This window comes from Eubalaena glacialis, chromosome 19 (assembly GCF_028564815.1).
Source record: "Eubalaena glacialis isolate mEubGla1 chromosome 19, mEubGla1.1.hap2.+ XY, whole genome shotgun sequence".
Taxonomy (NCBI): Eukaryota; Metazoa; Chordata; class Mammalia; order Artiodactyla; family Balaenidae; genus Eubalaena; species Eubalaena glacialis.
The window spans coordinates 11,267,292-11,288,912 of NC_083734.1; the positions used below are offsets into that span (position 1 = coordinate 11,267,292).

General features: G+C 45.2%; 3 protein-coding genes across 5 annotated transcripts in view; 1 reads left to right on the plus strand and 2 right to left on the minus strand.

The window, feature by feature from the left end:
- Nucleotides 1–7,817, minus strand: part of NUP88 (nucleoporin 88) — a 28,683-nt gene extending 20,866 nt beyond the window's left edge. The window contains exons 1-4 of the mRNA XM_061176776.1: nucleotides 7,440–7,817; nucleotides 4,218–4,387; nucleotides 3,327–3,452; nucleotides 381–467 (exon numbers count right to left, since the gene is read on the minus strand). Of these exons, the coding sequence (XP_061032759.1) occupies nucleotides 381–467; nucleotides 3,327–3,452; nucleotides 4,218–4,387; nucleotides 7,440–7,742 (686 nt within the window). The 5' untranslated portion in view covers nucleotides 7,743–7,817. The remainder of the gene's footprint in view (nucleotides 1–380; nucleotides 468–3,326; nucleotides 3,453–4,217; nucleotides 4,388–7,439) is intronic.
- Nucleotides 7,818–8,010: 193 nt separating this feature from the next.
- RPAIN (RPA interacting protein) lies at nucleotides 8,011–14,857 on the plus strand. Of its 3 annotated transcripts, XM_061176779.1 has the most exons (7): nucleotides 8,014–8,399; nucleotides 9,636–9,806; nucleotides 10,826–10,886; nucleotides 12,884–12,995; nucleotides 13,145–13,208; nucleotides 14,253–14,393; nucleotides 14,710–14,857. In XM_061176779.1, the coding sequence occupies exons 1-7, from the start codon at nucleotides 8,319–8,321 to the stop codon at nucleotides 14,737–14,739; spliced, it is 660 nt and encodes a 219-aa protein (XP_061032762.1). In that variant the 5' UTR covers nucleotides 8,014–8,318; the 3' UTR covers nucleotides 14,740–14,857. The 3 variants fall into 3 exon arrangements, 2 of the variants coding, with proteins under 2 accessions (XP_061032761.1, XP_061032762.1); XM_061176778.1 differs by having other exon boundaries at nucleotides 8,011–8,399; nucleotides 14,253–14,857; XR_009698582.1 differs by lacking the exon at nucleotides 14,710–14,857 and having other exon boundaries at nucleotides 8,012–8,399; nucleotides 12,884–13,049; nucleotides 14,253–14,271.
- A 60-nt stretch (nucleotides 14,858–14,917) lies between these two features.
- Nucleotides 14,918–19,912, minus strand: C1QBP (complement C1q binding protein). The gene is made up of 6 exons (XM_061176777.1): nucleotides 19,613–19,912; nucleotides 18,849–18,999; nucleotides 17,069–17,162; nucleotides 15,801–15,896; nucleotides 15,434–15,556; nucleotides 14,918–15,298 (listed from the first exon to the last, which is right to left on the minus strand). The coding sequence occupies exons 1-6, from the start codon at nucleotides 19,827–19,829 to the stop codon at nucleotides 15,149–15,151; spliced, it is 831 nt and encodes a 276-aa protein (XP_061032760.1). The 5' UTR covers nucleotides 19,830–19,912; the 3' UTR covers nucleotides 14,918–15,148.
- Between the last annotated feature and the right edge of the window lie 1,709 nt (nucleotides 19,913–21,621).

Consider the following 21,621-nt stretch of genomic DNA (forward strand, 5'->3'; position numbering starts at 1 on the left):
TAGGTGCCGGGGGTCCAGCAATCTGCCCGTCCACACTGAGTGAACAGCTGGCAGGCCTCCAGCCCAACACTCTCACCTTCCACCTTTTCTGTAACTTTGCAATATTAAAATTCATTCTCTTATTCAAGATACAACAGGGAATAAATTTCAGCTATTCACATTTTTGAACTTTCTTGAAAAAAGACCAAGTTAGTAGTTATAGTGACATTCAGATTTGTAACTTTTCGTTACCTATTCATATCGCCTATTTTTGCTTATTTCTCACATTACCAAAAAGCATGCTGAAGGCACCTTTGGAAAATCTTGCAATCTGCTAAAATTGCATTTATAATCCCAATAAACTAATTTTAAAAAATTTCATGACACAAATAAAAACTTACCCTTTATTGAGTATTAGACTTTCCTCTTCTGCTTCTGAAAGTACAATGACCTTAGTGGGTGTCTGGGGCTCACGTAGAGAGTAAATTCTAGCAATCAAAAGAGAAGAAAGCCAGTACTTAAAATTCTCTTTCATTTCCCAAAGTTCCTCTTTCCTTTCCATCTACTCAGTTTCTGAGAATTTTCCTACCAGTTATCACAACCATCTGCCAAAGATCTTGCTGTTACTGACAAAGTGGCCTACTTCATTTGTTCCATAACAACATAAGAGGAAGGTTTCCCTGGGACACGAAGAAGTGTTCTCTACTCTAAGCAAAATGCCTCATCAGCCTTCCCCAACCACCACACCTCAGTCCTTAGCCATATTCACCTTGTCTAGTCATCTCACTACTGCCTCTAAGTTTGCCAGCTTCCCTTCAGTTATACCCATCTGTCTCTGCCTATGAGACACCCAATCTCATCAGGGAAGAAACCATTTCTCACTCTTCTTTATATACCAACTGGCCAGCACAGTGGGTGACTTTTAGCCTGCAATTTGTACATATTTGTGTTATATAAAGACACAATGTCTTCCCTGCTTTCTCAAGAGGTTAGGATAAAACTAAAAGCACTTTTTTTACCAAAATCATTTTAATTTAAAATAAATTTGGGGGGAATTCCCGGGTGGTCCAGTGGCTAGGACTCTGCACTCTCACTGCCAGGGACCCGGGTTCGATCCCTGGCCGGGGAACTAAGATCCCGCAAGCCGCACAGCGTGGCTAAAATAATAATAATAAATTTTCACAGCATATATGGCTATTGTTAAAAGGAGAAAAAAAATTTTTAAGGCCAGTAATATCATTATTAGAAATCCAATGTCCCTCTTAAAGTCTTTATCAAGTTAATCACTTATTTTGTCTGACCCCACAAAGAATTTTTAAACTTAGTTTGTTCCATTATCAATAGAATGTCATTTAATAAATGTTTTTAATGAAAATTTGATCCAATTGAACACACCATTCATTGTGGTCTTCCTAGCTGCCTACAAGCGTTACTGATTTCAAAATACAAATAAGTCCTATAAATTGTAATGCGGAACAGTGAAAGGAAAAGTAAATGCAACAGGGCACTGAGTGGGAATTTCTTGTTGCCCTGAAACTGTCAATAGGGTCAAAGCTTAGGAAAAGAGTAGTGTTAAATACCCAATATTTTAAAAGGAATCTTCAATAACTGAGGCCAGATACCTCCTTTAGGGGTTAATGTGAGGAAGACCTAGACCTACACTATCTCCTCACAATCTCCTTTTCCAGCTTACATAAGACAGAAGGTGTCAAGAGTCCTTAAGAGTATGGTACGATGTTTGGAATGTGAGGGTCCTCCTTCTTTCTTTACCCCCAACTCCAGAGCCAAATGGGTGGGCAGGAAAGGCCCTAAAAGAACCAGAGATTTAGGGGTACCTGTAATAAGGGGAAATGGGTATCTCATTTCCTAGCTGAATGCCAGATGTGTTGTCAAAAACTACAGGCCACCAAGGCAAGGGAATTCTTGAGTGATTCTGACATGTCATATCCTAGGGTTGGGGGCATGTGAACACTCTATGGTATCTACTCCAAATATGGAAATTTCTGAAGGAGGTAGGCTGGGACAGCATAAGAAAGGACTATAGTGTAGTATGCCCAGTTCTGTGGCCCTTGGAGGGCAGGGGAAAGGACCTTGGCAGTTACCATGGCTCCATATGAAAAACCACAACGGTCAGGTCGAGAAGGCAGGAGATACCAAGTTTAGGGATATTCCATCTTGACAGAGGGTTCAGGGCATGGACAGTTGGTAGAGCCAATGGGAAACAGAGCTCCTGAGTGATGGAGGGAGCTGAAGGCCAAACGCTGCCCCTGAAAAAACCACACACCAATCTGTGCAGAGACTATCACATCAACAGAGGCCACCAGCAGCTGAGGGAACTAGATTAAACCAGGAGGAGGGATATGCCCCCTGCCCTTCACTGATGGACAGCCAGTTAGGTAAGATGTACGCCTCAGCTAGCACACTCTCTTTACCCCGCCATCGAGGAGTCAGACCCAGAGGAAGGAGGAACAGCTCTCCTCCTTACACTTCACCCCCTACCTCAAGGTGCTGGGGTAGAAAGAAGAGTCAAAGAGCAGATCATGCCCTCTCCACTCATTTCAGATCCCTCAAGGTCTGACCTGTGATAGGACCAGGATATAGTTTTGAAATGGATTTGAGATCAGAGTTTTAAACTCAGCAGACTAAGTTTTAATAACTGAAAGTAACCAGAAATCTATGAGGTCTGTGTAAGAAGCCACTAAAGGATCAACCATTCGGCAGTAAAAGAAGATTTGGTAGAGCAGAGTCAAAGCAGTGATTAGAAAAAATAAAACTGCAGGTATCTGTACATCAGTCAGTTTCCCCAACAAACTTTTTACATAAGGCAGATCCAGAAAGTTAACTGATAATATAATAGAGATCTCCGTAGGATTAGGGCATTTAATCATACAATGCAAAACCTGGAAGGGGCTTTAGTAAATGATCAAATGAAACCTGCTCATTTGACAAACTGGAAAGTGAGGTGCCCAAGTTTTTAACATCCCGAAGACAGAAGTGACACTGGGACAAGAACTCAAATCTCTCAATTCCCAATTAAATGATCTTTCCCCTATGCTACATTACCTCCGAAAGAGTGGCACAATGAAAACAGTTTTAGGGAGATTATCTTAATAGGTCAGCTTGGGAAAGGAGAGACTGGAGGCAGGGCCAGTTGAGAGGGAACAGCAGTAATTAAGGCACGTAAGTTAGGGCAGCTGGACGATTCTTACACGATTGAGAATGGGTAACAACAGTCATCAGATAAAGCTTTCCAACATCTACTGACCCATTTAGTGGTACTTTGAGCTATTAACTGGCAACCAGAAAGAGAATCTTCCCACTCACAAAGCTGTAAGAAAAAAATGTACCTTATTACATCGTCTGATGTTAACAGCACTATGTGGGGGTCCAGCATCTCACTCGGATACCAGGCAGCATGCTTTAGAGTCAGAGCGGTAGAACTGGTGAAAAATCTCTCAGCAACGGGAGTGGTGCTAAAATAAAGACAGCAATTTCCCAAAACCTGGATGAAAAAGCTTCTAAAGGAAAACCTATCTTAACACTCTTTGCTCTTCTTTCCTTCAAATTCCTTTCTCATAAATCTTGCTGAGACAGCATTTAAAGCATCTACCAACCAATATCAAAGAATCAAAGTTAAAATATTTTCTAAATTGTAGAGTATATTATACTGTACTTTACAAGTGATTTTAGATACAGTATCTTACTTGATCCTTTTAGTAACTTTGTAAGGAAACTACAAGGGCAGCTATTATCACTCCTATTGTGGAAATGAGGAAACAGAGATTCAGAAAGGAAACATTTTTAAGGAGGCCCAACCTATGAGTTGTGGAGCTAAAGGTGGGTTTCTACCTTATATTCTTTTCAGATCTTTCAGACTCTCATTTTTCAGGATTAATTGGAAAAGAAAAAAATACAAAAATAAAACTTAGTTACACTTACGAGAAAACTGTCTGGCTCACAGTTAATAACTGCTTTTAAAACATCTTATTTCAACCTACTTGAAAAAACAGCCTGACTTCCAATGAGACAGCAATGTGATAATTTAGGCAGAATAAAAGTACAACCCCACATATACTGTAAACACTATTATCACAAGAAGCCAGTGTGCAGACCATCTGGAGTATACTGATGTTTCAATAGTAGCAGAGTAAACATACCTTAAGAACCACTGGTCTTGAGCAATTTTTTGCACGTATTACAAATTATACAGATAAACACTAAATGGAAATACAACTTACCTACAATTCACTGTTGATTTTCCACCTTCAAATTCAGAATTCTTCCCCCACCTTTTAGGTAATTCTAATATCGTAAGTCCTTTTATTCCTATAAGTGCTACATGATGTTGTGTTGGACTTAACAAGACTTGATAGACTTCAAACAGGGGTGGATTTATGCAAAGCAATCTCTGAAAATTAAAGCAAACTAGTCAAAATAGTTAATTTTAATGCAAATATATATGGCAGTTACTTGAAAGCACAGTACCACTTTAGTTTTCTATAATTGTAGTTTAATGAAACATTCTGGGTAAGTATTAACACCTCAGCCATTACCTGATGAAATATTTTTTAACTATTTAGATTGGAATATTATATAAAATGCATCAGGTTTCCCTACTTTGATAAATACTACATATAATTCCCTTTTTATGATCAAACTCCTGACTACCACTTCAGCCTCAATTCTCCACCATTCCCCACTTGTACTTTATACTCCCAACAGATTAACTTGTATTTCTGGGAAATCATCATACTTTGTTATGTCTCTGTGTCTCTGTACAACTATTCTTCCTGCAATGCCCTCATTTTTCTTTTTTAGCTGGCTAAAACATTCTTGGAGACTCAGTTCCTATGCACTTTCCTCCCAAGAAAGTATCCCTGACCTTCTGGCCAGGAACTAATGCATTTTTTCTGTACTCCTATAGCACACCCTAGATAATTCTATTACAGTACTTACCACCCTGCATTCTAATTTCACCTGAAATTCTAATTTCACCTGCTCATCCCACACAGCTAACGATGAATTACTTGAGCTCTGTGTCTTTCCTCTCTGTATCTTTGGCATAGTATATGGCATGTTGCTAACTAACTCTCAATATATGTTTTAGTGACCAGACAAATGAAGAACTCAGAAGTACTAGTAAATGATAATTACCGTTATAAATAGTACAATAAGATAGAGAATGGCTTCAAGAGCTTCTGCAACTAAAATGCGGCTTTACCGAAGCAGATTTGACATTGAACAGTGATATTTTCAGGGGATTCTGTTAAGCTGTTTGTCTCATATGCCCTCAAAAAAAAAAAAAAATGTACTTCTATTTCTTCTCTCATGAGCATCTCAAATTCCCATTTTCTTTTCTTTCTATTTTCAGTAATAAACCATGAGATTACCAATGTATTGCTTATCCTTATATATAGAGAATCACCCTAAATCAAAATCTTTTTAGACAAGACTGTTGAATATAATGTGATTTCAATTGTTACTGATGTCTGTAAGTCTGAAGTTTCTTTGTTTTTGTTTTTAGCTGCCCTTTGCTGATTCTAATCAAACTGTTTTTTCTCCGGTCAGTGGTTCCTTCCTTCTTTTCCCATCTTCTCAATCTTCTTCCTACTTGATTCTAATGATCTACCTCAAATCAAACACCACCTTTCTTCTGCTATGCATACAATCTAATCTAATTACCTAGGTCACCTGTGATAATCACATTATTTACGTGGGCTTTTTTTGTTTGGTTTGTTTTGCTTTTTTGGTTTGTTTGTTTTTTTTTTTTTTAGAGGTAGGTAACACTAATTTGATGGATTAAGAGATTTTTTTAAAATTTATTTATTTATTTTTATTTTTGGCTGTGTTGGGTCTTCGTTTCTGTGCGAGGGCTTTCTCTAGTTGCGGCAAGCGGGGGCCACTCTTCATCGTGGTGCGCGGGCCTCTCACTATCGCGGCCTCTCTTGTTGCGGAGCACAGGCTCCAGACGCGCAGGCTCAGTAGTTGTGGCTCATGGGCCTAGTTGCTCCGCGGCATGTGGGATCTTCCCAGGCCAGGGCTCGAACCCGTGTCCCCTGCATTGGCAGGCAGATTCTCAACCACTGCGCCACCAGGGAAGCCCTTGATTTGGTTTTTAAAATCACTACTCATGCTTTCGTTTTGCCTTTTTGGGGGAGGGTTTTTGTTTGTTTGTTTGATTTGGTTTGGTTTTTAAGGTTACTGTTCGTGTTTTCATTTCACTGGAAGTTGCAACTCATGCTAAACTGCGTCCTTGTCTATCTCTGAGTTTTTGACATTTGGAGGATTGAAGGTCATTCAGACAGCTATCAATATGTACTGAGTGTTTATATGTTCCAAGCACACTGAAGTACTGGGGATACAAAACTAAGTAAGGCGGACAGCCCCTGCCTTGTTGCTTGCACTCCAGAAAAGAAGTCAGACAATAAATTAACAAGTATAAATAATTTAATCATGACTGTGCTAAATTCTGCATAGCAATATAGGGTGCTATTGTTAATACTGTGTGCTGAGCATCTAACACTTACTCTTATAAACTGAAATTTTACAGTCAGTAGTTTGTGGGCTTGTGACCTGTTTTCAAAACTGCAAAAACAATGCCAGCACCTTATTCAAATCATTTCTCATCAGCAAGCATCAAACAACGGCACACGATATATGTATGCCATATGTTAGAATGGGGGCCAAGTTTTCTTATTTTGTAATCTTTAAAAGACGCGAATCAGCTTATTACAAATAAACGCTTCCATAAAGCAATGTTTAATCACAAGAAGTCTGTAGTACTCTCTGATCACACCTACTTTCACATGCTGTTGGCTTCTCAGAAGCCAGCAAAAATCCCTTTCAACTCTGGGGATGGCCTAATTTTTTGAAAGAGCTAACAGGGAATTCCTCCTCCATGTCAGGCACGAAGCTTGTTGCTTTCAAATCAACGACCCGACGTGATGCTCCCAACAACCCCAAGAGAAAGTTAGGGCTGTCCCTATTATTTTATGAGTGTGACGCCATGACATCGGATTCTCGGGACCAACCTCCTAAAAAGAGCGAGTGCACCCACACTCTTAAGCCTCTTACCCCTGCTTTGTTTTTCTTCAGAGCACCTGCGCCACTGATGTTTTACTGTTACTCCATGGTCTCTCCCTTCCTCCCAGACCCCGCGAATTTAAGCATCTGGAGCGCAGGCGTTCCCTGTAACAGTATCCGGCGCAGTGTCAGAGTCAACGAACGTATGTGGAAGGAGTGAAATATGCGTAGAGAGGGTTCAAAAGGTTCTGCGGCCACGCTACAGCGAATGAAAATAAGACTTTTCCACTCGCAGCTGGACGCCCCCCCAAAGGACGTCTGCTCACCCTCGCATAGCACCCCTCCCAGCAGACGAAAACCAGCCAGGATGGGAAGGGGACGTAAACGCTACTTCAGATCCCAGCTGAGGGTCATTTTCCAGATCAGCCTGGCCGTACCTGGTACTGGGAGAGGGGGGACTCCTCACCGGCGCCGCTGGGGTCCAGAAGGCGCACGACTAAGAAGCAGCTGCCTTCTCCGTCCCATAAGAAGAGCTCTCCGCCGAGGCCCAAGACCAGGTTTCTCGTCAGCAACTGCGGCGGCAGGGACGGCGGCAAAGGCAATGATGAAGAAGCCGGCTTCTCGGCTGCGGCTGGGCTCCGGTTTTTCCGTCCTTCCTGGAGCCGCAAGAACACGGCATGGTCAGGGAGCCAGGCCTGCCACAGCTCACAGTCTCCCGCGGCTCCTTCGGCGACCGCCATCTTGGCCCAACAGCTCTCGTCGGCCCAGTTGCTCAGCCCGCCGCTGAGGGCAGCCAATTCGCTTCCAGCCGTCCACTGCTTCGGCCAGTCATCGAGCAGGGAGCCCGGAAGCCCGAGCAGGGCTAGGGGCGGGGCGGGGCGAAGGTGAGGCCAGCCCATCAGGTAGCGTCATCGCCAAAGCAAAGCCAATCACCAGTCAAGCCTATTCTGTAGCCAAAGGGGGCGGGACGAGAAGGTCAACATGCCAGTGCCTGCTTAGAGAAAGCTTAGGGGTTGCGGGAAGTCTAGTAGCTGGGGGAAAAGCGCCTGAGACCTGTGTATCTAATTGCTTATTGGACACCTCCACCTGGATAAACCTAAACATCTAAGACCTCCCCTCAAGACTTAACTCCCTCAATCCAGGTTGGGCAGACCTCACAAATGTCACTTCCTTAGTCACCCATTCTGGGGTTGCCCAAGCCTGTCTCCGAGTGGGGCCGGCCGGAAGGACGACGCTTCCCAGAATTCCCTACGATCTGGTGCGACCAGCACGCAGGAACTACAACTCCCAGGATTCGCGACCGCCGCGAAAAGGAGATGGCAGAGGGATCAGGGTCTCGGCGTCGCTCGCTGTATAAACTGGTGGGCTCGCCGCCTTGGAAAGAGGCTTTCAGGCAGGTGAGTGTGGGGTTTGGAAAGCCTTGGCCGGGCTGTCGTCACTCCCCTAGTCCGTCCCGGCAACCGCTCTCCTCCGTGCTTTTCCCTCAGCCCAGCCGGGTGAAGCAGGTGTCCGTGGAGGTGGACCTGGAACCCGGGCCTCTCGCCTGTAGGTCCGGGCCTCGGCCACCTCCCGGCCACCTCCTGGAGTTTCTGTTCCTCTGGGTGTGGCATTAGCCCGGGCCGGCCCGGTCCCACGAAGCCTTCCTTTTGGACTCGGGTTTGCTTTCAGTGTGAAGTGTGATCGCGACCGCACCTCTGCACCTCTACATCTCTACGGTGGCACCACCATCACCCGCTGATGTCGGGTCGGTGGACACCAGAGAGGCACCTTGTACACTCACCGCAAGCGAGAGAGACGTTATGTCTATTCCATAGAGGAATAGAATAATTAGACATTATTTCTAATTCCGGAAATTATTTCTCTTCCTATTGCAAACTGTTTCTTCTGAGCCTCCGTAACTAAGTCTTAGCAGAGTTGTAGACGACGGTCAGTTCTGACCTATCCTGAGCTCAGTCTGGTTCCTGTAAGTACTATGGCCTGTCTTTCCAGGAATCTCTGAAGTAGTGGATATATCCCAGGAAAATAATCTGATGCTAGAAATGACTGTCGACAGCAGGATTTCTCAGTCCTGGTTCTTGACATTTTGAAGACGATAGTTCTTTGTTGTGGGGTGCTGTTCTGGGATTGTAGAATGTTTAGCAGCCTCCCTAGCCTCTACCTACTAGATGTCAATAACCCTACAGCTAGAGCTGTGACAACCAAAAATGTCTCCAGTCATTGCCACATGTCCCCTAGGGGACAAGATTGCCCGAAGTTGAGAAACATCGTACAGGATGGTGGCTACCAGAATCATATCTAGAGTAGCAAGAATTAGGAAGCAACCTAAGTGTCCTGTTAGCACAGTGGATGCTGCGCTATTATCACCCAACCATTAAGGAAGCTGGCATCAAAGATGGCCTATGAAATATGTCGATCTGGAAATACGTGACCCAAGCATTGTAATTTCACCCATCTACATGTGGTTAAGGGCTGGAGAGGAAGGTGCCAAAATAACAATAGTTGGGATTAGAGTTGAAATTTTGTGTCTATAAAATTCCTTTAATGTTTTAACAACTAATCTAAGAGGTGTTTTTTGTTTGTTTGTTTTTGACGGAATTGCCTTTACTCCCCCCTCACCTCTTTCTCCTTCCAAGGGATGCCTGGAGAGAATGAGAAAGAGCCGGGACAGGCTCCTGAACAAGTATCGGCAGGCTGGAGGCAATATGTCAGGAGGACCTCAGAACACCTTTCTAGTGCAGGAGGTGATGGAAGAAGAGTGGAATGCTTTGCAGTCGGTGGAGAGCTGGCCAGAGGCCTTGGCTCAGGTCAGGCTGGGATATGTGTTTTTAGCACAAAGGATGCCAGTGTCCTCTCTCTGCCTATTTCCCCAAGTCCTCTAAACCCATCCACCCTCCAGCCCCCAATCAGGATTCTAACGGCCTCTCACCCAGGTTCTTCTACCTTTAACGTTAGACTCTTCTAGATTAATTAATGGTTCATAAATACCAGGCTGTCGACCTGCTGCATCATTGCATCGTAATCACTTATGAAACTAAAAAGAAAGAAATTTCACTCATTGGCTCCACCTCTGGAACTTTTGATTCAGTAGGTCTGAGCTAGGAATCTCTCTTTTTAAAAAGGTTTCCAGGAACTTTCTGGTTCTAATCTCAGCCAGGCTTAGGAACTGGGTGTGGATAGGAGACCATTTACCATGCATCAGGAAGAGCACTGGATTGGAAGTCAGTACTGGAATTCTGATCCTGGTTTTGCTATTGACTCTTAACTCTGCCTCTTTGAGCTTTAGTTTTCCCATTTGTAAGATGAAGAAGATAATGTCATCGGTATTGTGAGGACAGTATAAGAAACATGTGGGAAACTGCTTTGAAAACATCAAGGCTCTCTGTAATAAAGAGGCATTATTTGGTGCCTTCTATGTGTCCTACATTGTGCCAAATGTTTGAGCTACATAATCACAATTAGTGCACACAGTAACCCTCTCAGGTGGGTTTTATTCCCACTTTACAGAGGCCTGAAATGAGGTTGACAGAGGTTAGGAACTTTCTAATGGTCACAGAGCTTTAGCAGAGCCATATACTTAGCTGCTACCCTATACTGTCTCCCCCAAATGTGGTACCCTTATTTTGTCACTGGCTGGTTTAATCATCTGTTGATGCTTTCTCAGCATGGCCACATTACTGCATTGTCGGCACATTCTACAGAAAGACTGGGTTGATTTCCTCAGTTAAATCTGTGTTCTTCAAGCTAGTCTCCAAGTGTGAATCATTGTGGGTCTTGTCAGCTGATCATAACTTCAAACCTCTGCTGACCCTACTTTCTCTTGCAGTTGGAGGAGCCGCTGGACCTGGCCGTGCTGGAGGAAATCCAACAGGAGCTGATTGATCAAGGTGAAGTCTAAGAATAGTTCTTCCTGCCTATATCTCTAGCTGCTCTAATGCTGATGTTATTTTCTGAACAGAATGTTTTTAACTCATTATTTCCATCTTCAGTCGAGTGTCCAGAAGTCTCTGTTTTTACTCTAAGGTCTTGGCTGTCTGTCTTCCCAATAATAATAGTCTTCATTGTTTCCAGGCCTTGTGCTCAGACCTCTCCTTCCATGCTATGGTTCTTTCCTTATGATGCCCCTACCAGGTAGCGTGAGACAGAAGAGAGTGGTGTCTTACACAGGTTGCACAGCTGGTGGTGGAGTTGGGAAGTAAAATCAGTTTTGTGAATCCAGTTCCCGTGTCTATTCTATCCGACAGTACCTCTCTGTTAATAGATTAGTAGTAATCCTGTCACCTTACAGGACAGTGCATGATCAGATCTCTTGCACTACCTAATTTAAGTACCTTCTCTTGTATCTGTTCTTTACTGACTCCCCAGGGTCTTGTGAGCGTCCCCTTCCTGCGGAATCATAGCACCACAGGGTGCATAATTTAGCACCTTATATAATTAAGTCATTTATTTCACATAGCCCTATCTTTATTAGGCTTAGTTTTTGTCATCTGTTAAGTAGAGATAACAGACTGACTCTGTAAAACTACAAAACTATTTGTAGGCTTAAATAATGTGTGTAGACTTAGAGCAGTGCCTGGCATAGAGAAAGTTTTCAATACACAATAGCTATTATCTTGAGGATGCAGGAGCATGAACTCTTGGCCTAGACTGCTAAGATTCACTTCTCAGCTTTACCACTTTAACTTGTGTGGCGCTGGGCAAAGCACTTAATCTCCTTGTGCCTGTTTCCTCATCTTTAAAATACGGAAGTAGTAGTGAAGAAGTTAATATATATAAAGAACTTAAAACAGCATTTGACACATAGTGCTATGCAAATGTTAGTTATTATGATTGGCGTGTTGACTCCAGTTAGACTGTATATTCCTTGATTTTAATTCTTTTTTCTTTTTCATTGATTTTCTCTTTACCCTCACCTGCAAAACGTATCTTAGTGGTGAGACATAGGACTCACTAAATATTTCTCTTGAGGTATATTTAATTTAAAAATCTGTAGTGATAAGAATTTGCTGTGTTCTGCCATGCTCAGTCATAAGGAACCCTCTAGAATAGAGGTTGGCAAACTTTCTGTGAGGGGCCAGATAGTAAATATTTAGGCTATTGCAGCTACTTAGTTCTGCTGTTGTAGTGTGAAAACAGCTATAGCCCATACATAAACCAAATGAGTGTGGCTGTTCCATTACAACTTTACTTAAAAAATGGAAGGTGGGGGACTTTCCTGGCGGTCCAGTGGTTAAGACGCCACACTTCCACTGCACGGGCACGGGTTTGACCCCTGGTCGGGGAACTAAGATCCTGCAGGCCCTGTGACGTGGCCAAAAATTTTTAAAAAATTAAAAATGGGAGGTGGGCTGGAATGGCCTGTGGGCTGTGGTTTGCTGACCCCCGCTCCGAAGTCTAGATGGTGAGCTCATCGAGAGCGGGGACCAGCCTTTTTCATCTCTGTACCCCAGGCCTACTAAGTACTAGGGCTTGTTGCGTGTTTGCTACACACGTTCTGAACAACACAGAGCCTGAGTCTGCACACTGGCGAGCGGCTCACCTTAGACTCAGCCAGGTGGGCCTGGCGTCCGAAGCCGGCAGCGTCCGCGTTCTCCCGCTGCCCCTGGGACCCTGACACTCTTCATCTCTGCTCCTGTGGCCTCTGGAGATGGGTGTGAAAGTTGTCTGTCTCTCAGCCTCATCACTTCACAAGGAGAGGACAGACAGGAGGGGAAAGATCCAACAAGATGAAGCCTGAGCAGGAAATATCTAGCGATTGGTAGTGTGACTTTGCCCGCATTTTTCTCTCGTGTGGATGACGCCTTTGAAAGGGAAGCTTAGCACTCAGGACAGGGCGACCCAGGTGACATGCGGTGAAACACGCCAGCTGTCCTTTGCCTTGCAGAACAGTCCATCATCAGTGAGTACGAGAAGAGCTTGCAGTTTGATGAAGAGTGTCTCAGCGTCATGCTGGCTGAGTGGGAAGCAAACTCCCTCATCTGTCCTGTGTGTACAAAGTAAGAGTTTTCACAACCTTTTCAGCGTTATTTGTTCCCACCCCACACTCCAAGGTGAGTGGAATTTCCCCCCAAATCTATTATCTGGGAAGGTTGGGGGATCCAGGTCTGCTGGCCGTAATGCTCTGGGATCCCAATTCTGCTTCCAGGTACAATCTGAGAATAGCAAGCGGTGTGGTCATGTGTCAGTGTGGCCTGTACATCCCATCTCATGTGAGTGTTCCTCACACAGATCGTGTCACCTCTGCACACATCTCCTCCCAACTTCATGTTCAGTTCACACTGGTAGCTTGCAATCCTCCGTGGTGAGAATACAGACAGCGTATTTGTGAGGTACTTATTAATGTACCGCTGCTTAAGAGCTTTATAGAAAGCCCAGTTTAGAATTGGAAACACTTGTATCTGATTTCCATAAAAATTTTCCATATATGAAGACACAGCTGTATTCAGAATTTTAAGTGTCAGTGGTCTTAAAATATAGGAGCCCTCTTATCTGACATGATGTGGCTAAGTTTGCCAGTTCATTGAAGTGGTAAATTATACAAATGAAACATTTTATAGGAAGTTTTAAACATATACACTTATTTGCCAGTCCTTGAGCGAGGCTCTGCTGATTGGAGAGCTATGGGGTTTTTTGTTTTTGTTTTTTATAAACTGCTCTTAAAGCGCATAGTCTAGCATTTCCTGTTTTGTTTCTGTAAAGTGCATCAAGAAGCTGAGTGCACTTCAGGATTTTTCCTCCCCATCTTTTACCGAATTCAACACCTTTTTTTTTAGGGACTCATCTTTTTGACTATTTCTTCAATATTCCAGTTATCACAAAAACACAACTTTGTTTCACTCTCTTATTTCATTGGTTTACCTAGTAGATAATTAAATCAGTCAGTTACAAGAGCAAGTTCAGTTAGCACAAACAGACGTAGGACCAAGCAGCACTGGCTCTTGGTAAGGATACACTTGGCTGGTAGAGGCAGAAACACAGGGAGGCTGGGAAGCCTCCCAGCTCTGGACGTTCCCGGTGGGTGAGCAGCAGTGTTTACGGCAGGAGTGGAGAGCGCTGGTCCATCTGGAGAGGCGGTGAGATGGACGTTATTTAAGAGAGCCTCTTAGCACGATCATGAGCGCTTTTAAAGGTCCGAGGAATCAAGCCATCGCAGCGAGCCATAGTTACAGGATGGTATGAGGAATCGGGATTTTCAACCTGTTGACTATGAGATGACTAAGGTTAGCTTGTAGTTTAACTTTTCTCTTTTTCAGTCTCCAGAGGTGACAGAGCAGAAGTTTCGCGCCTGTTTAGAAGACAGCATGAACGAGCACGGCGCACATTGTCCCCACACGCCAGCATTTTCGGTCACTGAAGGAACAGAGGAAAAGTCCAGTCTTCTCATGAGCTGTCTGGTAAGCCTCCCACAGGACCCAGTGGTAAAAGCGGGTCAGTGGTTGGTTTTATTCCCACCCTGGTAGAAATAGCTGACAAAGAGGTACATGTTTAAAAGTGCAGTTTATTCTCTGAGGAACTTAACTTGCATAGAAAAGTGAAGTCACTTCAGTGAAAAAGGCCAATCATTCCCTGAAAGGGGAAGGGACAGAGGCAGCCCAGGTCGTGGAAGGAGCAGCATACATGTCATTACTGGTTACAACTTTTAACCATATACTGAGATTACTTTTGTGACTGGAATAGAATTTAAGCTAACTTTTTTCTATTTAAATTCAGGCTTGTGATACTTGGGCTGTGATCCTCTAGAGCCAACCCTGATGCACACGATCTACTGGGTTGGAAACAAGTTCTGTCTTGAGAAGGGGCCTTGTAAATACAAATCTTTCATTTATAACTTATTTTGTATTAAAACGTTTCAAAGTTTTCTCTGCTCTTTGTGTTTCGTAATGCAGATTGAAAGGGAAGTAGAAATAGAAAAGACAAATCACCTTGGAGATTTTATTGTCCATCATTTTGTTATACAAAAATCTAGAAATAACAGGTTTGTAGAGAAGAAATGGTAAATAAGAGGCAACAGAAATAAGTTAATATTGAATTATTTTCCATGATATTGGGATGAAAACCATTTCAAAGCATGTGGGTCTGGCTTCAGAGTAGGTGGTGTTCACTGGCCAAAGCCTGCCGCAAAATTAAGGTGTTTGGCACCTCGTTTTCTCTATTGGCTTTTGACAAAACCTTTGAGGTCTTCGAGAAAAGTAATGTACTCCTGGTGCTCCAAGGCTGTGCTGAGCTCCACCAGCTCATCAGCAAAAGTGTTGTCCACCCCTCGGTCCGCAAGGAAATCCATTAGGTGGTCGTATAAGCCCTATAAGGAGAAACATTAGTTAAAATAAAGAGAAAAAGGCACCCGAGACACTTATTGAGGTGCTTCTTTGTGTGGCCTTGGACTAGACCCTCCCCTGCAAGGCCCAAGAGCCGCGCCACCCTGTCGGGCACTCACCCAGTCCAGGGAGTCTGTGCTGAGCGTGTAGTTTGTGTCCTTCCAGTCGGAATCGCCGGTGGACTGAAAGCTCACTTCCTTGATGGAGAAAATGTCACTCTGGTCCTCCTCTTCTTGTCCAATCTGACAAGAGACAATATTTGGGGAAAACTGAAAGGCTTCCCAGGACAAGCCAGCCTCATGCAAAGAAAAGGGACTATTTAGAGCTTGAAACTCAGATTTTAACCTTGCTCCCTCACCCCCCAGCCCCCAATCTTCCCAGTTTTGCTGGTGTAAGCTAGAAAATGTGAGTATCAGCTAAGTGGGAGCAGGAAGGTCCCGGAGGCCCTCCTTGTCCCCAGGGCTGCCGGCACTCCACTCTGCGTACCTCGTCTTCTGGATAGTGGCAGTCCAGCACGAGGGCCTTGCTGCTACCATCCTTTACAACTTCAACCACAAAATTGGGAGTGGACGTCAGTTCAGGCTGGGGAAACAAGAACGAGTCAGTAAATGTCTCTGTTGGCAGGGGTCTGGACCGAAGGTCTCAGTTCAGGGGGTCTGATGGCCACTGCTATGCTATGGTGTTCCCAAATAAGGAGCCTAGGATCTTTTAACACAGAGTATTAAAGCCACATACCAGCTTGTTCAGACAGACTGGGCTGAACCCATCCTGTGGATCCTTTCTAGAGTTGTAGACTATGTTTTGGATGGCAGAGTATCATATATTTAGTACAGCATTTCACTTCTATTAGCCACGCTACTTGTTTAAAGAACATACAAGTTACATATTAGAACCTAATACATACTAGGTTCTAACCTAATTCTACAAGGTTAGAATTAGGAAATCTGAACTCTAGCCCCAGCGAGACTGCCAATTAACTTAATCTTCTTGGGCCTTTTTCTACATCCATACACTACAAAGCTGGCCTAAAGCTCCAAAATCCCTTCCCAGCTATTTCGGGATCTTCCTTTACTACAGCCCAGGACCAGGGGCTGGTGCCTCTGGCTAAAGCACAGCAACCCTGCCTTTGAGGGTGAGCCAGCCAGTGTGTGTGCTGGGGGCGGGGCGGTCCTAGTGCTGGGCCAGCGCTCCAGGGAGCTGAGCTGGGTCGTGAGACAATACCATGCCAACGCAGCCAGAAAGCCTGCGGACACTGTGGCCCTCACACTGGCTGGTTTCTAGGCTGGGCACACTGCTTCCTAAGACGTTTGAAGACTGAGCACCATCCAGGTCCAACCAAGAAGGGCAGCACCTTAAGGAGAGACCCTGCCAAAGTCTCTGATGCCCCTACCTGGTGTTTACTACCAGCTTGGGACGTGTTAGAGCATTCCTCACTTGGAAACGCGCCAAATGATAATTTACCTCCTGATCATGGGAAGGGTTAAGACAGTTTCAATTCCTTTCTGTTAAGTGAACACAGGGCAAATTAGAAAGCCTAAGCCTAAAGGTAACAATTTACTTCGCCCCTGGGAAAGAAAAGGGGCCACACAGTTCTGGTGCTCTACAAGAAAAGGCCCAAGCATGGTTGTCCTTTGCCTTCTCTCCTAGTGTTAAGAAAATTTAAGCAAAACAAAAACCAATGCTCCTTCGCCAAGCCTCCAGAATAGCCTGTAAGAACTAGGAGGTTCAGGCTGGTTACAGTGTTACAAACTTACCTCCTGTTCTTCAACCTTCTGCCCTTCAGAGGGTTCCTCCTCCCCATCATATGCGGGTGGGATGCTATTGTTAATGTTGAAAGTGACAGTGACCCTAGAAAGGCAAGAGAAAACACAACAGAGGATGTCCTCTTAACTGAGGAGTAAATACTGAGGCTTGCTACAGTTAAAAACGCTGCTGAAACAGTGCACCTCTGATGTGCAGAACTTCCAAAAGGCGGGTGCCTGCATCCCACCCACAGATAGATTCAGCAGGTCTGAAGTGGGCCTACTACGTGTTGGCTGCTGGAAGTCAATTAGGCACTTGTTCCTCAGCCAAATACAGTCATGTGTGGGCTCCTGTCACCAGGCCAGCATCCAGGGCTCACTGCCAACCTGCGTCCACTGGCTACCTCCTGGCCACAGCCAACTGACACTGCCACCCTCGTCTTTCCAAGGCACCTTCCAGTGGTGAGCAGCTGAGAAGCTGGGGGCAGGGGGCAGAAGCCTCCTTTAAACGCTTTTCTCCATTAGAAGAAAATCTGCCCGAGAGGAAGGGAAGAAGGAGCAGTGGAGGGCTGTGGCATCAGCTGAGGATGGAGAGCAGCCCTGGCCCCATGAAGGGGAGGCCTCACAAAGAGCAACGCTTGCTGGGGAGCTCCCTGGTGGCCCGGTGGTTAGAACTCAGCGCTGTCCCTGCCGTGGCCTGGGTTCACTCCCTGGATGGGGAACTAGGATCCTGCAAGACACAGGGCACCGCCAAAAAAATAAAAGAACATGCTGCAGGACAGGCTCATTCCTCAGAGCAGTTGTGGGAAGTTTTATCCTCACAAAGCAGGACACAAACACCAACTAATGACAATTTTAAGTTGCAAGAACCTTCACCTGACATATCATGTTCCAAAATTTGAATCTAAAATTGAGAGATCTGGAACGAGCACTGCGGGGTTGCAGACAACAGTACACTGTAACCACTCCCCTCTGGAGCTGTGCTCACTGGCTGCCTTGCCGGTTCGAGGTTTGAGGTTCAGCCACAAAATCTGTCTAATCTGCAACAGTGCGGACCAAGCTGACGCCTGGGCACAGAAATGCAGTTATGTTCATTAGAACATTACTTATAATGGCCCCAAACTGCCTATGACTTACCCCAGGAAAGTGGTTTAGGTCACGTTACAGAATACATGATTGACCTACGAGGGGAAAAACACTACACCACCAAAACAAAACAAAAAAACCAGAACCCTACTTCACAGCATATACAAAAATTCACTCAAAGTAGATCACAAACAGCTTAAGCAGGTCAAAGTCTTCCCATCTTTCTCATGGTGCCCCTTACTATATGGCAACCCCACCCTTATCTTGCTTTCTCAACTATAAACAGAGTAGGGGCTTTGTTTTCCTCAGCCAGAGCCTGTAGTATAGTAAGTCAGCATTGCAAATCTGAGATTCTGTCGGTGCTGTCAGAATTTCTGAATTTGCGTGCCTAGATTTAGGCAAGGCATAGCTTCCCTCACCAGCAAGGGTTTAGTGACTGACGCCTCTACTGGTCCAGTAGGCTCCCAGCGACTTGGCTTCGGTGCTACTTGCTTACCATCTCCTTATTAACTACCACAACACATAAGTTTGCAGTGAATGAACGACCTGGAGCTTATGAAGTTATCCAAATGAATCCTACGATCTCTCGGAAACCACGTGTCTGTTAAGTACCTGCCTTAACTAAAGGCTGTTGTGGATGAGTCAGGGCAGGTCCTGCAAGGTCATGGATTTGGTTCCCTGGAGTTCATAGGCCCCCGGCACTTACTTTTCTCCAGCAACTTTCCGCAATAATTTGGCTTCTGTCCCATTCACTTCCAGCTCCCAACCTCCAGACATCTTGGGGAGAGACTTATACTTCTGAATCTTCTTTTCCTCCTTAATCTCATCATTGAGGAATTCAACAAAAGCTTTGTCCCCTACAATGGAAATAAGTTACAGAAAGAGCCAATCAGTCTAAAACGGAAAATGACCCAGGTTACTACAACCAGAGACCTGGATTTGGGCTGTTTCTAATACTTCTGCTATTAACGGTGGCTCTAGGAACTTAACCCAACTCATATCCATTAAGCCTCAGTTTCCTCATCTGTAAAAATGCCGTAAGCTATCAGTGGGAAGCTGAGCTCGGATTCTGGAAAAGTGATTCCCAACAATGAACTCCTTACCACGTTTCAAAATAAAGCAAGAAAAATTCGCAATTACCCTCTTTCACTTGCCAACAGACAACACCACGCTACTCCCAACCGCGACCTTGGGCTTTCGCAAAGTTCCATTTTCGAGAGACTGAGAATAGAGTCGGCCTCCAGGGCTTTACAGCATCTCTCCCCGCAAAGTGAAACAGAGGTGGGGGAAGACGGGAAATGCGATCACGCGTGGGTTTAACCCGCTGGTCGCCGATCAGTGGGAGAATGTTCTGGACTTCGGGGGAGGTTCCGGGCTGTCCACGAGTGGTCTACACTTCCTCGTCCCGGACTCCCCGCCCCACCCAGGCCCTGGCCCCTCACGCCCCCGGCCCACGTGCACGAGTCTTACCTTCGGTGTGCAGTCCGCCGCAGCCGCAGCCGCAAGGCCCCCAAGGCCGCAGGAGACCGGGCAACTGCACCGACCCCGCGCGCACGCTCAGCAGCCCGAAGGGCCGGGCGCACGGCCTGGACGCGGGCTGCAGCAGCGGCAGGGAGGGCGCGGCGGCGCGGATGCCAGCGACAGCGGTGCCCAGGACGCGGGGCACGCAGCGCAGCAGCGGCAGCATTTTTGCAGCGGAGGCGGCAGCGGACACGTGCGGATACGAAAGACAACTCTCGGCAAGAGCGACGACTCTTTACCACTGCGCCCCCTAGATCTAGGGCCGCCGCCGGAAGTCCCGCCCCCTCCCGGGAAGTGCTTCCGCGCCGCCGCTTTGCAGACCGAAGGCACAGCGGGCGGGAATGCGCCCGCTGCTGGTGGCCTCCGGGGAGGCCTGGAATCCGATTCCTGATCTTTAGATGAGTCGGCCTGAGTCTGGTGTCCCAGGCTTGCTGTTTAATTGGCCAGCATCCGTTCTCTCCAGTGGCTGCTTACACTCTCCAAATTTCCATCTACTGTTCTCAAGCACGGCCAGGCTTTCTATGACTTCGTGGAATGCACTCTTGCCACCACCGACTCCCAAAGACCAGCCTCCGGGATCACCTCCCATAAGAGGCCTTCCTGGAACTTCCTCCTCTCGTCCCTGAAAAACAGACTCATGCCTGTGCGACCCGGCCCCTGTGCTTCATTCTTTTCTCAGCAGAAACCTCCTGGCACTGCTGGTTTACCTGGCAGCTGACCCTCACCCCCACCAGACCCGGAGCTCCTAAAGGCAAGAGCCCTGGTTAATTCCTGCAACCCTCCAACCTTACACCCAGGTTCTCATGGGACATTATTTTTCTGGGGGCAAGAAGCCACAGCTTACATTAAATTTAGGTTAAGAACTAATGTTCCTACCTTACCAGGACACATAAGATATATAAGGTAGCAAGAAAATAAGTCTTCCCAAATCAGGTGGCAAAGATAAGACATACTTAATATATTCTAAGCAGCATTCTGTGAATAAGGGAAAGGAGACCCAAGAAAGAAGCCACACACATGTACAAGATTCACTTTTAATGGATTTGATAGTCAGGTGCAAATTTGAGCATTATATACAAGAGCCAGTGCTTCTTTAGAGCTATCTCTGTTTGAACAAGAACAGACTCTCAAAATACAACATAAACCTGAACCAACTAGATTTTTTTTGCTGCCAGTTATAATATTCTGATCAAATAAAATAATAAAATTCTTGCTTCCCCATAGGTGCAGTGTTTCCTTCTACGCACAAGGAATGGTATCTTAGATGCCTGGCCACAGTTCTAAGCATTTCTTGACAGCTGGATTAAATGGATTTATGCATCACAGTACATAATCAGTCTTATCCACAGAGCAAAAACTTGTCTCCATTCTGGCATCTCTTTACCAAAGGTTTTTACCAAGAACTGGGTGTTGGCAGTTCTTAGATCTATGCTGCTCTGGAGGTTTCACACTCCATGATTACTAGAAGCAGAACACAAACGTCTGAGGCACGTGATCTGCTTGGAGTGCATCTATTTACATGAAGCTGCTCAAGGGAGCTAGTGATTCACCTAGATATGGATTTCACAGGTTGGAGAAAAGGTGGCACATCACTGGAGATGGTAGGATTGAAAAGAGTAGCTCAAGGTTAGACTGCAACATCATTGTGAAACATTTAACTTTCTTAAGGAAGTTTGAAGTGTACTTATCTATCCCCTGCAGCTCAATGTAAACAACCATGTATTTCTTTGTAGTAATATGGAGAGTCAGACCGGCTTTTCCAATCTGATTTAATCCCTGAGCAGCTATGTTAAAAGTTAACTTTTTAAAAAGCCCAATAAAAAACTACTGTATGAAAACTCTACCAGAATGTTAGTGATAAATATATTTCTGTACAGAAACACAGAAGCTATTTACCCCTTATTCCTGCTCAGAAAAAATATACATTTCCTGAAATGGTTCAGGTACTTGAGCTGGAC

Coding starts and splice junctions, on each gene's coding strand:
- C1QBP (XM_061176777.1), bottom strand. CDS start 19,829: ATGCTGCCGCTGCTGCGCTGCGTGCCCCGCGTCCTGGGCACCGCTGTC. Junction 19,000..19,612: donor CGGCGGACTGCACACCGAAG/GTAAGACTCGTG, acceptor TTTCCATTGTAG/GGGACAAAGCTTTTGTTGAA. Junction 15,557..15,800: donor GCCACTATCCAGAAGACGAG/GTACGCAGAGTG, acceptor GTCTCTTGTCAG/ATTGGACAAGAAGAGGAGGA.
- RPAIN (XM_061176778.1), top strand. CDS start 8,319: ATGGCAGAGGGATCAGGGTCTCGGCGTCGCTCGCTGTATAAACTGGTG. Junction 10,887..12,883: donor ACAGGAGCTGATTGATCAAG/GTGAAGTCTAAG, acceptor TTTGCCTTGCAG/AACAGTCCATCATCAGTGAG. Junction 12,996..13,144: donor ATCTGTCCTGTGTGTACAAA/GTAAGAGTTTTC, acceptor TTCTGCTTCCAG/GTACAATCTGAGAATAGCAA.